Source organism: Clinocottus analis, unplaced genomic scaffold, assembly GCF_023055335.1.
Source record: "Clinocottus analis isolate CAN_PGR_092001 unplaced genomic scaffold, fCliAna1.0.p SCAF_10, whole genome shotgun sequence".
In the NCBI taxonomy this organism is placed as follows: domain Eukaryota; kingdom Metazoa; phylum Chordata; class Actinopteri; order Perciformes; family Cottidae; genus Clinocottus; species Clinocottus analis.
The window spans coordinates 6997639-7012981 of record NW_027175821.1 but is presented as its reverse complement, the minus strand read 5'-3'; the positions used below and the strand labels follow the sequence as shown (position 1 = coordinate 7012981).

Here is a 15343-nt window from a genome sequence, read left to right as displayed (position 1 = left end):
TGCTGATATTTGAATTACTACTGATATAAATATATATATATATATATATATATATATATATATTATATATATATATATATATATATATATATATATATATATATATATATATATATATATATATATATATATATGTATATATATATATAAATTCTGCTGTGTTCCTCTGTGTCTTATCATTAGATTTCCAGACTGTAAATAAGAACAATAAATGGAGTACAGGGAGAAACAGCTCTTCTTCATGGCAGATTTGCAGCCCTGCGGCTGCATCTGAACCAGGAAGCAGAGACAGATTAGCAGCAAATGACCAGGCTCCCTCTGACAGATTATTGATGAGGTTGATGAACAGAGCCGGGCTGATTCATTCTAAAGACACTAACGTGTTTTTATAGAAACAGATTACAATTTTAGAGGAGTATACAAAATTGCATCTATGCTGTCATCCAAGCCTCTCCTTGCTTTGGTGCATGGTGGCGGGCCCTACTGACTGGCTCACGGATGCCACTCGACACTGACCTCATACAAAGTTCACCGCTAATGCTGCGCGTACCACCCACCCTCCTGAGGTAGAGACTGTTTGCGCTGTTAGCTGCAAGTTGCCGGCTCAGCCATCATCTATCATGTTGATAGCAGGCAATCGAAAATGCTCCAAAATAATACATCCAAAACAATAACCAACTAAAAGTATTACGGACGTTCATATGCAAAGCCTTCATGATTTTACATTGGACGTATAACATGATCTACAGTTAACATTCCTTCAAATGACATCTGACTTCATTTATTCATGAATATGCAAAGATTTCTCCCAACAGGACACAAGATGTCTCCGAGTTCACTGAAAAGTCAGTTTTCAATAAATGTTTCTGTAAGTTTCATCTTAGACAACGGCCGTGCTTGTGCCAAACTTTCCCCCTTCAGCAGATGAGAAAACAACCTTCTAATGTTCAACTCTGCACATACATCACTCCTCACTATAAAGGTCAAACATAAGTGAAGGAACAATTATCAAAAGACATGTTTGACTTTAATCTAAGGCCTTTGACGAGTGGTTTGCCAGTAAGTGACATCAACTGTAACTGATAGTTCCTGTGCTGTCAGAATCCAGCAATGTGTTGGATTGGACACTATCTGCTATCTAGAGGCTCACTCCTTAGACGGGCCGCATACCAGACATCAAAGACTACTGTCATGGGAAGGACATGGGCCAATGGGAACCCTGCAAGTGGATCTTACGGCCCTGACACTTTGAGACGTTACAATGTAAAGTATGCGGCTAATATGCTCAAACAGGTAAACAACTGGGAACGCAGCAGGTAAGGATTACAGCTCTGCAATCCGTCATCCACGAGATAAAAGACAAAACTGCGGGGGCCTTGAACACCCCATTACGCAACCCTCGCCTTTCATTTGAAGGGGGAAACAGCGAGGTCAATTTCACAGACACGCGGTTCACCTTTAGCGCTTTTACGCTGCTGAGTGCTTCCGCCCATCTGTGCCCCTTTTCCTGTTCTCCCTGTCCCTCCGCTGCCATGAAGTCAAGCACCATCCACGCCCTTTGCCGTAACCCCTGTCTCCTTCTAGCGTGAGCTCTTATTTATCTTACTCAATATTTGCTTTGCCGTTCCTTAAAGCTAATCTGACCTCCTTCCCATTCCCTGGCCCTCTTCCTCTCTCCCTCGCCCTCTTGTCGTGACATTGGCCTGTGACACGTGTGGGAAACTTTTGCGGGGGCCCCGCTTCGGGTAGGACACTGATATACTGAGAGTGCTGGGTGACAAGGCTATTTTGGGAACTTGTAAATATGAGAACTTCCTTTCCTAAAGTGTATCTAATTTCCCAGAGGATTATTAGCAACATGAAGCAATACAGAGGCAAAATTGCTGCGTGTGACGTCTAGTACGGCTCCGCCTTTTCTTTGGGTTTGAATCAGGGGGCTAAAAGATTGAGCTCCAGAATAGTAAGCTTGTTTTTAAACACTTCCACAAACACGCATGTACAAGTTAAAGAGACAATATGGTTCTCACTTACATGTGGCCTTTTTTCAGCGATTGTTCTTCTGTCTCTGATAGCATTTTCATGTGCTTCCACACATTTTATTTATTTATTTAGGGAGCATCCGGCTCATAGTTCTATGGATGCCAAAACCCTCTCCCCTGCTTGGAAGTCCAGAGACAAGACAAGGAACAAAACAGGGAGGAAACATTATTGAACTGGAACTTCAAAGGAGGAAGCTGAGGTTATGATAAGAGAGATCTGGGGTCCGCTGTCGGCCTTTAAGCTGCAAACGGATCAGATTGGATTTGAACTTCTGAGTGCTTTACTTGCACTTTGCTGAATACACAAGTTAGGTTTAGGGAAACCATACAATAATCATAATAACAATAATAAGGGCTGAAACTGTTAGCGATTGATTGGTGATTATTTTCATAATCAGTTAATTGTTTTACGACTTTTTCCTTGGGGGCTCCCTTTTTAAAACCATCGTGACCCAATTTAGAATTGGTTTCATTATTAAAAGGAGCTATTTTATGCAGAAAACATTTCACACTATTTGTACTTCCATCACGACTTTAATATATGTGCATATTGAAAACATATTAAATACTTTAATAAATGCTTTTATGAAGAGTTAACAGGCTCTGTTTTTTTTTCCTTGGAAGTTACGCTAGCCTTTCAAATTAGATTCAATGTCATAAGGCTACAGTTACCGCAAAAATACAAACATTCAGGCTCCCTCGTGTGGCTCAAAGGTGTACTTCAAGTATAAATATTCAATGAAAGGCTATGGAGGGAATACTGCAAATGAATTTGGTAGTCCAAACTCAGTCATTAAGGACTGGTTTAAATCATACATCAAGCAAAAATGCAAAACATTTGCTGATTCCAGCTTCTCTAAAAGTGAGGTTTTTTTAGTTATAGATATTCAAAGGTTTCACAATAATAATAATAATCATATTCTTACTATTAATAATAATGCAGGCAACAAAGGATGAAATTATCCAATATTAAAAACTATTCTCAGCCGAACGACCACCAGGGCCTGTTCATTAAATTCAAATTAACATAAAAAATGTATGGCAACTGCTTGGACGCTTGCAGACAGACTCCCCATCAGTAAAGATCATTTATTGGCGACATATGTCGAGTGAATATTACTGATAAAATGGCTCATTTTCATTCTCTTTTGTCTCTCTCTTTCACACACACACACGCACACACACGCACAAAGTCAAGCACGCTTGAATAATTAAGATGGGGCTGAATGTTGAACTGCCTCTCCTTATGCCACCCAAGAGCTTCATCACATGTAAGAGCAAAACGGCCAAGATCGTACTCGCACTCACCACAGGGGCATCCTTAATTTACTTTCCAGACACACAGATGTGCAATATAGATAGTTAACGCAGCATGTAACTTGAGATTAACTTCGCAGGGATGTGATCTGAAACCAGCATGATGGAGCCCTTGTGATGATGGATCCTTGTGCAAGAGATGAAAGTCTGCACTCTGCTTTCTGAACCACTAACTCTGTTCTCCACTCTCATCCTCCTTCAAAACACTCACTCTGTCTGATGGTATCAGATCTCCCGGTGGAAGTGGGGAGTGCTCTAACATATACAATAAGCACGAGCGCTCTTCAAAGACAGGGCCTGCATTACGGCTTCAGATAGATGGAACAGATATGAGACATTACACACCTGCTGCGAGGAGAAAGCAACCACTTCCACTGAACCGCAGAGGAAATCTCAGAATGTACGTTTACAATTGGACTGTAGATGTTTAAATACACAATGTTTACTGTTTGATGTAGTTTAAATACAGAAGAACAGAATGATTAAAGAGTGATGAGAGATTAGCGCTGCTTAGATAATCCAGTGAACCCTAAACCCTTTCCTTGCCAAAGTCTCTCTTATGGACCAGGCCCACAATACCAGTATGATGCAATGGTGCTACCTAGTGGTTTAAATGTATAAGAAGTAATGACTTCTTTCTGAGAGAGAGAGTAGAGAGAGAGAGAGAGAGAGAGAGAGAGAGAGAGAGAGAGAGAGAGAGAGAGAGAGAGAGAGAGAGAGAGAGAGAGAGAGAGAGAGAGAGAGAGACTCAAGCGCTCAAGACTAAGAGAGGCTCCCCTGAGGAACTAAGATGTCTGACATTAAAACATGTTTTGTTTGGTGTTGAACATAAAACATGTGAAGTTATCACAAGACCAAGACAGGATTTAAACTTTTTCTTCACACCACTGTTGGTTTCTCAGAACGGTTTATACTGTCAGAAAAAGAATAGCACAACCTGTGTGTGAACTGTGACGACAATGTTGATGACAAGTGTAAAAGGGAGGAAACAGATAGGGACCATCTGAAAACAAACAGAGATAGTTTGTTTTCTTTTTCTTCTGGATTACATTACTTCTTTCCTTTTCTATTCTCACAATCATTTTGTCCTTTTCCCACCACCCAACAGGGGTCTGGGAAACCCATGACATCACCAGAGGCCCAATCAGGGCCCAATACAGCGCTCACTGAGTGACAGGCATTTCCTGTCTGTCTAAAAAAATAACAAATAATAAAGTTTCATTAATAGGAGATCTTGTAAAATTTCATTCAGGGTCAGATATTTGAGGAAAACAACTATTGTGCATATCCTATAATGTGACATTTGCAGTGATAAGATGTGAAAAACAATCACCGTCTTGCCTTTTTAAAAGACATTTAAGGACATTAAGTATTACACATATTACGCATTAACATATTTAGGGAAATATTAGTGTCAAGAAGTATATTTTTTATAAGGTTAAAGTGTATATGGACGAATAATAGGCTAATCTCATTCATTCCATGCACACACAAAAGAGGAATATCTGTGATATTTCAAGTATTGCTCTAGTAGTTAGTCGGCTACAACAACCACTAAATGCATCCTTGGTCCAACTTTTCTCTATCATTTTTAATTATGCTCATAATTGACAGCCTTAACAAAAAAACAAGTCAAATATTAGTCGAATCAAAGAGGCGTGAGAAGTAAAGAGTCGGACCTACCTTCTGTGGCGCCGTGAAGTATCTCTTCTCTGTTGGAAAGAGGAATGTTTAAAGACTGATTGTGTCCCATCGTGTTCCCCACACAACACGGTATTAGTTAAACAATAATTTGGGCCAAGATGATGACGTTTACTAAAATATGGGAGAACGTCGTATAGTCGTGTCTTCCAGCCTGTGGTCTCTGTGCTGTGAGTCAGGAATGTTAAGACCAAATCCCGCCTGAAATTTGAAGACGGGTAAAAGTGAGCGCGTGGACATTGTTATGTCTTTATTCTGTCCAATAAAATCCAACCTGAGAGTGGAAGGTCGTTGGGGGTAATTGTCTGTGTGCCCGAGTGTGTGCACGAGCGTGCCCGCGGGCCGTTAAATGTGACATTGGAGGGCAGAGCGCGCTCTTCAAAGCGGTTTAAAGAAGGTGACGCGCGCGTGCATCTCCTTGAGAGGTGAGCGCGGGCCACTGATCTTTCGTACCGTACTTGTATTTGCAAAAAAAAATAAGATGAAAAGGTTTTATGGAAGTACTTTGCATTTACGAGCTCAAGTTGCTGTACTCTGGTATACTTTTGTAAACTCCGTGATACTGTAATCAAGCAGGCCTTTGTACAGAGCAACTTTGGACGAAGTAGGAAAAGCACAGGTGCAAATGATTAAATTAATGAGCTTCCGTTATCGTGTCATGTAATGGACATTCAGGGGTTTTACTTAAAAGTGAAATACAAAAGTGGAAGAATCATTTCTTACACTTAAAAACCTATTAAATTATACATATAAAAGCACTGACTGTGAAGAATGGTCACTCCAGTGTTACAATTGCTGTAACCTATAGTTTGGTTATAAGCATTTCAATGTTGTAGCTGCATGGTGGAGCTAATTTCAACAAGACACTGTTGTCAATATTGCATTTGATTAAGCCCATGCTTTGTATGTTTGTAAAAGTACACACTAATATAGTGAATAACTGTTGGAGTGTAAAGTAGTAGAAAATCGATACACTCAAGTAAGGACATGTAACATACTTGAGAAAATGTAGTTACATTCCACCACAGTTATGACTGAAGCAAGTCAAACTGTCAGCCTTGAAAAGCCCTGCCGCTGAACTGTTGAATTGTTAGTTCCTTTTTTGTATTTTCAGTAATTCTTCTTTTATAAAGTTACCCTCGAAGAACGTTTTATGTTAGCTTTACCAGTGTCACAGTGGTCAATTGTAAATTTCATTTTAACTTAATCCAGTTGTTAATAAAAAAGGATTTGAAGCTGAACTATTGTTTACTTATGATTTCTTATTTAATCAATGTTGCAGTTAAGATGAAGTCAATGATCAGTGATTGTAGACTCATGTAGTGACTCATGTTCTGAAGCGGCCGTGAGCAGCCGTGTTACTCATTAACAATACTGGTCAAAAGTCAACAGTCTGAGTCAGAATTGCAGGAGTTTGATCAATAGCAGAGCAGTCTGTCTCGCCACTTATCCTGCTCAGCTCAACAGTTTTCATCTCTTGGACTGAGGGTGTTTATTGGACTTTCGTATAAATTTGAATGGCTGATGTAAAAAGGCTATTGGCAGAGGGGGCAGAGGTCAAGTTAATCTCAGATCCTCTGGTTCCACTCATGAAAACTCCCTTGTGTGTGTGTTTGCCTGCGGCCTGTTGATCTTTCTACAACCACACTGATCGTTTCATTGTCAACAGAGACTTTGTCGATTGGGACAAGCTCAACTATCTGCTCACGTAAAGTCAATATGAAAAAACGTATTGTGTAATACAAACTGCACTGATGTGTTGCTGCCTGAGTGAATCAGCCTCAATGCTTCTATAATGCTAATATGAATAGTTTTATCCAGTTGTTTCATTCCCTTTGCATATTGTATTTTTTGATCATTGTAACACACAATATCTTCCATAAGATGGCGCTCACACACAATGAACTTGGAAGAAGGCTTCGCTCAGTATCAAGGATCCTTTTGAGGGGATCCATCCACATGTGTGACGCTCTGCTGAACATATGAGTTCAACACACTTTTGGTCATTCATCAGAGAGGGCTGCCACGACTCCTACTTCACAGCATCACATCAAATAGAATTACATTTCCTAAATCAAACATATTTAGAGGAGATCTTCTCTTAAGTGTATTTTGGTCACGCAGCACACCATGACCAGTTAACTTAACAAACAGGATAAATGTTAATGATTGATTTGAAAAATTCTTACAGTTCAAACTTGAAAACAACATAAAAACTGAATATCAACTGGAAAATAATGTTCCACATTTTTAAGTAAAGGATAATAATATCAAATATCCCATAAAATACATCTAATAATAAGCTTTTGGCTGTGTTTTTTCATCTGATGAACGACCACAGTAATACCAGTTCGACCATATGAGTGGTGATCATTACTCAGTCATATGGCACGTCCCATGCTTGCTTTTGCCAAAGGCCTTCAAATCTCTTGAGGGCACGATTTTTGCTTTTAGTTTCACTGCATTACTTTAGCACTGAAAACGTTAAGAGTAGGGATCATTTCCTTGACTTGATTCCATCTTGGATTTGACCAGATCAGCATGGCGTTTGGTTCTCTGATAGCAGCCTTGTTGAGTGCCAGCTGTGATTCATCATGTGGATCTGCACAGATGTCGTATAACTGTAGTCATATTGCCATTCGCCCATGTTAATCCTGTTTTCTTCAATTAGCCAATATAATACAACACAATTTGATTTGTTTAATCAAAGCTACCGAGCCCACTTGCTCCACCCTGATGTGATTTATGTCAGCTCGTATGTATGATCTTTGTGTCTGACATCATCCACCCAGAGTGCAGTCAGTGCAGAAGACAGGATGCCAAACATTCCTCGAATACTCCTCACAGGATCTCGCTGCTGCTTGTGAACACAACACTGTACCTCCAGTGAGTGGAAAAATACAGCCTCAGCTCAGGCTCCGGGTGGTGAATGAGGCTCGAGAAGGATTGATGGGAGTCTCACTTCAGCCTATCATTCAAATATCTAATCCGCTTTCAACAATTAGAAGCAATTAAAAGTTGTTACTTCTACACGTTTTTTTTAAAAATATATTCAACAGCATATTGTTAGAGTATTAATTACCTAATTTTATACCAAGACATAGTAGAGCGCTGTTATCTGGACAGGTGGGACAACCGCAGACACAATTGGAGATTGATATTAAACAACTTCGGTTGATCAACCAGAGCACACAAAGCCGACAAAGTTCCTCTTCCACCGTCGTCGGACATTCCAGATGGGCTTGTCAAAGGAAAGGGAGCCCTGCTGGCAAGGAAAAGCCACTTCACTGCGGCCATACGTAATGTCCTGACATTCCTTGAGCTATTCAAGTCTTTGTTTATCATGTCACAGATCTGACCGTATCTGGGCTCCTGTCACGCTAAAACAGCAGCATGTCTGGCCTTTCAAGGATTTAACACAGAAGGTTAGATGGAGTTATTTTACCAGCAGTGGCAGAAATTGTTGGAAAATATGAAGCTGCTTTCCCTCTCTTTCTTTATTCCCTATTTAAATGGTGCCTGCAACATTGCAGGGTTGATTTAAAGGTTTTTCAAGCAGGTGACATGTTGATCTCTTTCATAGGAAACTTCAGCGTTGACTCTGTTTAGGACAAAACCCAAATGAATTTGTGTGCCTGCGTCAACAGACTGTGTGCCTGCACTCTGCGTTGATGTAAATGTTTAAACGAGCCAGTCCAAATGCTAAAATCACAAGATGCCACAGAGGCCTTCCCGCCCCCGTCCTAACCTTCTTACAGATTTACTCCAGGTGAGTATTCTGCTATGACGTCAATGTGTGGACTAAATCTTCTCCCTCAGGATATTGTGTGTGTTTGTGAGAATAGATGTGTTAGTGTGAATGTGAGAAACTTAATCCAGTTTCAAGGTACAATGTGTGAGGTGTAATTACCCAGCATGCTCCATCAGTCAGACTGGCAAATCCTGTTCACACTCAAGCCTATCTCACACAGGAAGTCAGGTTGGATTTAGTGAGCACGGTTGTGGTCTTTGTTGTTGAGTCTTGTATACTGTGTGTGTGTCAGGGTGTCGTGTGTGACAACAAAAATGAGACAAAAGAGCAGGGGCCTCCCCGTGAATGAATACTGTATGGTTAAGCTCCTCATCAAGCTGCTGCTACGTGCAGGGGCTTGTTTACTACGTTTGCATGTCCCTGCCATGACATCACCTCCTCAAAACTGCAAATACATGTCATGGCTACATATTTTGAAGAAAATATGATCTGACATGTGTGTTAAACCTGCCTTGAAAAAGATCAAAAACAGCCAAAACGTTGGTGAGATCAGCTTTTGTTTTTGTTTGATGATCAATTTAAACAACATGGAGCACAGTGAAAAAAGATTGGTTACTATTTTATTTTTCAATGCTGGACAAATGTGTGCTTTGTGATCAAGTTTAGCCATCTGCACATTAAACTGCAAACCTTTTGGCCACAATTAATACACTTTTTTTTCTATCACAAAATGAAAGAGACACAATGAGCATTTTTTTTCACTCATTGGTGTTTTCAATTCTAGTGTTACATTATAATAGAAACCACTTCCTACTATAGGCTTTTAAGTAATCATGATAATGCCTCTACTGAGAAGTAGAACTGAAATATGTAAAGGTTCATAGAACTGGAGACCAGGGCCATATTGTTTTATAATGATGACGATGATCTCATGTTCTTTTATTGCAACATCAAGAGCAGGCTCGAAGCAAATCTTTGAAATGAGTCATTTGATTCCATGTTAAAGTCATTTAAACATTAGGTACACATGACAGGATTCAATTCAAAGTGGGTATGTGTCACATGTCTTATATGGAAACAGTCATGAAACACTTCAACTCCACATGTTTGATTCAAACCAAAACCAAAAGGATTAAGAAAAAAAGGATGGGGTTGTGTTTCTTCCTGTCATGGCAGCAGTGTCTAACACATTATATAGCCATTGTTTGCTCTGGATTTTGTGTGAACCAAAATGACTTTGAAGCTGAGTCAGAACTGATTGCAAGATGGAACAGCCAATTCACAACTTAGTGACACTAGCAAATGTTGTTATGGTCCTCTCTGACTGACTGAACACGTGAGATATGACAAGAAGCACATGGGTCAATCGGTCAGCAATTAATGTCATTTTTGGACTATAATCCAGTGATAAAGGGAAGAAAATACTGCTCGCCTGGTATTAAACATTTCAGAGGTACTGGAGCTATAGACGATCAAACTTAATGAAAAAAAAATAAAAATAAAAAAGCTTGTTCGAAATATCTTTACAGAGAAAACACCTTGACATCTCACACACACTTGAAATCACAATGCTTTAATGTCCCCGACCTGGCTGAGGACTTTTTCCCCTCCTAAGCGTCAGATCATAAAAGATGCCTAACAGCTTTCACACACACACACACACACACACACACACACACACACACACACACACACACACACACACACACATGCACTCCTGACAACAGGACAACAGGAAGTCTAAAGACACAAAGGCCGGTGGGCTTGTTAGGGGGGAGGAGGAGGTGGTCGCACATATGTCACCAAAGCCACAGCTTGTCTTAAGGAGCTGGTGAGGTAATGAATAAGCCTTTCATCACAGAGGAATCGCCACTTGTGATGTTTTATTCCAGACACAAACATTTGCATTGTTGTCAGATAAGAAGTGGGTGTCAGTTTAAAGAATGTGTGTATTCAAAGTGAAAGTGTAAAATCTAAGGTTTTCTCCCCCCAAAACTTTATTAAATGTTATTATGTAAGACCTTAGGGTATCATCATCATCATCATCATCACCGCTGGAGAAAGTATTTTCTCCTTTTTCTCACACCCCTTCAAGGGTCAAAGCCAATGTTTTGGCTAATTTGCAACCCAAACATATTCCTTTCCCTTTCAAGGCCGTCTCTGTCTCCCCCTCCCCATTGGTGTGGGAGGCAGGGGACACAAGGCCGGTGCTTGAATGAGCCCTGAATGCTCTTTAGATGTCACACTTTTCCCAAACGCCTTGCAGCTGCTCCTATTGTGGCCGCAGAGGGAGGGCTCCTTGGCTGATTCTTTAAGCCTCCTGCTGCTGCCCTGGTCTCAGATGGGTTCATAGAGAGGGAGTGTGGCCCGAACAATGGCCGACGCCATGACATCATGCTTCTTATGTGGGCAAAATCATTATGCAGATATACGATAGAATTCCAACACACGGAACAAAACAGAGAAAGATGTGCACAACGACATGTCTGACAGGCCAGCAGGTCAACTTTGGCTTTGTTTCGTGGAATTGCAGTTGTTTTGATTTAAGGGCATCGAAATTGGACACTTTTGTTTGTTGAATACATAAACATTTCCATTTTTACAACTAAAAATGTAACTAGTAGATGAATGAAAGTATGTTTTCACAAACAATTTCATTTATAATGTGAATATTTGCAGCTTGTATTAGTTTTCTATTCTTTTTAAAGAAATGTCTGGGCTTTGGACTGTTGGTCAGACAAAACAAGCAAAGACAACATGGACTTTGGGAAAATGTGATGGCCTTGGCTGGTTAGTTGCAGCCCTACAATGTTTGTACTACTGGCCACATACATAGAGAGATGGCGAGAATCACTTTTTAAAGACATTACATTAATAAACTTGCTTTGTATTTTAAACTTAATCGGTATCATTATAACCTGGAGATGCCACATTGTAAACATAAAGCTGTTTTATGTATTAGCGTTAGGAACACTGGCATAATTGGTCTATGGATAGATAACCGGTAGATAACCAGAGGTGGCATTTATTACACAACTACAACTGAGTTGTAGAAAATGATGTGCAAGTCAAGGTGCATCACTTAAGAATAAATCTTCAGTCAGACAAAACATTTGAAAAAGTGAACATCTTCAACTGAGTAAAAAAGTCAGATGAGATTTATTAAACGTATAAAAACAACATTTCAACAAAACATATGCAAAAATAGATATGATAGAGAAATATATTACTTTAGTTCAATAAATATATGTCAGAATGCAGGCACTGAGGACTACATGTCCCCATTTTAGTAGTTTTGGGGTTCTGTCCGTCTCAGCGCTGCAGTACACAGTACAGAAACATGAGGTATTCAATGGTCCATTTTCCCAATGTGTCAGGATCGTCAAAGTCTTGTAACTTGAAAGGCAGGCATTTGCATTTGAATTGGCGACCAATTCAACTCTCAAACTGAACATGAAGACTCCTGCCACATCTACACCGAAAAGAGGGGGGGATACATTCATTGTTCGTCAAATGAAGGTGTAACTTCCATGCAGTGTTGGGCAATGGGTTGACACGACTTTCTTTAACCAGTACAGAAAGCTAAATTGACATTTGAGAGGATACATTCCTGAGACAACTGTTCGCCTTCTCCATTTTGTTTGCTAAAAAATGATTGTGATTATCAAAAGCCTTTGCCTTCATGAAAGATACAAATTTAAAAACAATTTAAAAACCGTTGCCTTGAATAAAGAATATTCAGATACTTCTAACTTCCTCTGAGGGAATAATCTCAACTACTCATTCAGCCATTTAGGATTAAAACTGCAGATGACTTTCACATTTAGGAGATCACAACATGTATACATATATACGTATGTATTTTAGTCTAATCTCCCTTAGAAGTGATGAGGCCAACCTACAGAGATTTGGCCAGTACACCACAGAGTCAAATGAGCTGACCCCAAGTAGTAGTTCCCATTCTGTCCAGTGATACCAGTATCACAACAAAATGGCTTACAAGGCACGTGTTTTGGCCAGTGCTCTTAGCAGAGGCACTTGTGAGTTACAGTACAAGTCCAAACAAAGTCTGTGCTCCTCACACCTTCCTCAGCAGCTGGGAGAGGTGGTGATGGGACTGTGGAGGAATGAGAGCTGACCAGCTGAGGTGTGTACAGGGATGGAGACTGGGAAATTGAAGACTGTGCTGTTGTTGCCGATTGCTGGACTGCCCGCCTCTGAAGAGCAGGTAGATGAGGCCAGGACCTGGGACTCAAACTGGAGGAGCTGACCCATGAAGCTAAAGTTGGGGGAGATGATGCTGCGGCGCTGCTTGACAAACTCGAAGGCCTCGTCCAGCTTCACGCGGTTGGTCCGCATGAGGTAGGCAAGGCAAATGGTGGCGGAGCGGGAGATGCCAGCTTGACAGTGCACAAACACACGACCTCCTTTATTTCTCACCGAGTCTAGGGAGGGGACAAGAGAAAGCAACATTAGTTCACTGTAAACATCTATCAGGTGATGAAAGGTGCTTGTAAAGAATGGAGGTTTGAAGTCTGCCTGTCACAGGAAGGCAAAAACACAAAGGTCCTTGCAACACTTTCAGATGCTATTTGAATTCAACAGCGCTCATTAAGACACAGGAACACAGTCAATGGGGGTGCAGGGTGTGAGCTTGTGGGGGTTATTCCCCAAGGAGGCTGTCTGAATGGACAAAAGAGGGGAACAGACCCCTGCTGGGGGTATTGATCTGGGAGGAAGGCCGACAGTGAGAGAGGAGAAATTGCCTTTTGTTCAGCTAGAACAAAGAGCCGTGTGGAGGGAGCCATTCAAGCCCAGCCAGCCTTCCCGCTACAAAACTAGTTTGGGGCCGCTCTCCCGCAACTCATTAAAAGGGGGCATCCTTTTTTTCTATGCCTGAGAGGTGCTGATGATGTAACCACCATCATGGTGGATTGGGGAGCCCGTGCCGGGACAGCTGGTCGGTTTTGGAGGGAACTTTTTAAGATTTAAATCCAGCAGTCAAAGAGTGTTGTGAAGGAAGAGGGGGGTTGGGCATTTTTTATCGCTTGCCATCAACAGGCTCTGGTGGTGACAGCTGTGATAGGCGCTCACATTAGGCAGTTGAAGGAGCGTGAAGGGGGTGAAAATGTCGGATGTACTCACCAATAAACTCGATTGCCTCGTTGAACCAGGAGCTAATATCGGCTTTGTGGTTGTCCTCAACGGGGATGCTCTTGTAGACGAAGGAGTCCACAAAGTGGTTGGGACAGTTGGCAGAGACGTTGATCAGAGCGGTGATCCCCAACATGTCCAGCATGTCTTTTCTTGAAGCATGGTAAGCACTTCCAAGGTACAGGAAAGGCAAGATCTCCACAGGACCACCCTATCAGAAACAAATAAACAAAGCAACCCCAGTCAGTCAGTACCAAAACAGTACAACAGGAAGAGAGAAACAAAACAGAGTGTGGTGAGCAATCAATATTGTGATATATTTAATATAAATAAAGATACTGACCTGGTCATATAAAGGAGTATTGCATGGACTACAGCTGGGGTCTGCACTCCCAGGATGGCTGGAGCTCAGGGGCAAACTGAGCCCTTGTGGAGGGGAGGGTTTGGTACACGTCTCTGGATACTCTGTGGAAAATGTCTCAAAACCACCTGAGAAGGGGAGAAAAAAGACATCTATATCAGATCACAGCACAGACACGTTTAAATATGGGTGTCCAAAAGGGTGACAACTGCTCATGGGTCTATTTTGGAAGATTGTTTACTCCAGCACCAGCTGGTACGGTGACAGCTGTAATCCGCATTTGTTGCCCCGTTGTTAAGATACAGTGAAACAATTGTGTGAGGCAGTTGAGAGACCATTTTCGTGTGTCCGCTTACCTTTGAGAATAAAAACCCTGGTTCCGCAGGGGTCGCGACACAGGGCCGACACAGCGAGCATCAGTGTCCCGTCTTTCTTCGCCTGGTTTAAGTCCAAACTGCGGTCGTCAAGCAGCACGACCGACTGGTACTCCCCGGACAGGAGTCGGTTCCGTGTGTCCTCGTTGGGGACAATGTGCTCCAGACCCAGACCCCCCCTGGCTCTCCGGCGCACTATGGTGCTGAAGCGCACGTTGGTGGAGCTGTAGATGTGGGACGAGTTGAAGGAGAGGAAGGAGCGGCAGTCCAGCACCAGGCAGCCCGGGACGACGTCCTCCAACAGGCAACGGAGGGACTCACAGTCGATGGTGGGAACCTCCATTATGACCATAGTAGGACGGCGGGATAGACGTAATAAATCCAAATACATAAAGCTTGAACGGCCGGAAAACAGACGTTTGGGTTGTTCGGGGAAAAAAATAAAAGTATTTCCCCCAAAGTAATGTTTGAAGCCGGCGAGTCCTTTGTTCCGGTTAGTTTGTTTAGAGAAAAGAAGAAGAAAATAGCGCTTTAAGTTTTAAGATTATCGAAACTGGTCCTCTTTCTTGAGGGTATCCGGTAGTTTTGGTTCTTCTTTAAAAAGTTAATATATACAACTTTACAGTGAGTTGTTCTGCCTCTGAGT

At 41.5% G+C, this 15343-nt stretch overlaps 1 protein-coding gene across 1 annotated transcript; it reads right to left on the bottom strand.

Annotated features, from left to right (window-relative positions):
* Nucleotides 1–11944: 11944 nt before the first annotated feature.
* dusp1 (dual specificity phosphatase 1) lies at nucleotides 11945–15343 on the bottom strand. The gene is made up of 4 exons (XM_068593536.1): nucleotides 14680–15343; nucleotides 14306–14451; nucleotides 13954–14173; nucleotides 11945–13253 (listed from the first exon to the last, which is right to left on the bottom strand). Exons 1-4 carry the CDS (start codon nucleotides 15086–15088, stop codon nucleotides 12898–12900), a joined length of 1131 nt encoding a protein of 376 aa, XP_068449637.1. The 5' UTR covers nucleotides 15089–15343; the 3' UTR covers nucleotides 11945–12897.

Coding starts and splice junctions, on each gene's coding strand:
- dusp1 (XM_068593536.1), bottom strand. CDS start 15,088: ATGTATTTGGATTTATTACGTCTATCCCGCCGTCCTACTATGGTCATA. Junction 14,452..14,679: donor CAGGGTTTTTATTCTCAAAG/GTAAGCGGACAC, acceptor TCCCCTTCTCAG/GTGGTTTTGAGACATTTTCC. Junction 13,254..13,953: donor CGAGGCAATCGAGTTTATTG/GTGAGTACATCC, acceptor TCCCCTCCCTAG/ACTCGGTGAGAAATAAAGGA.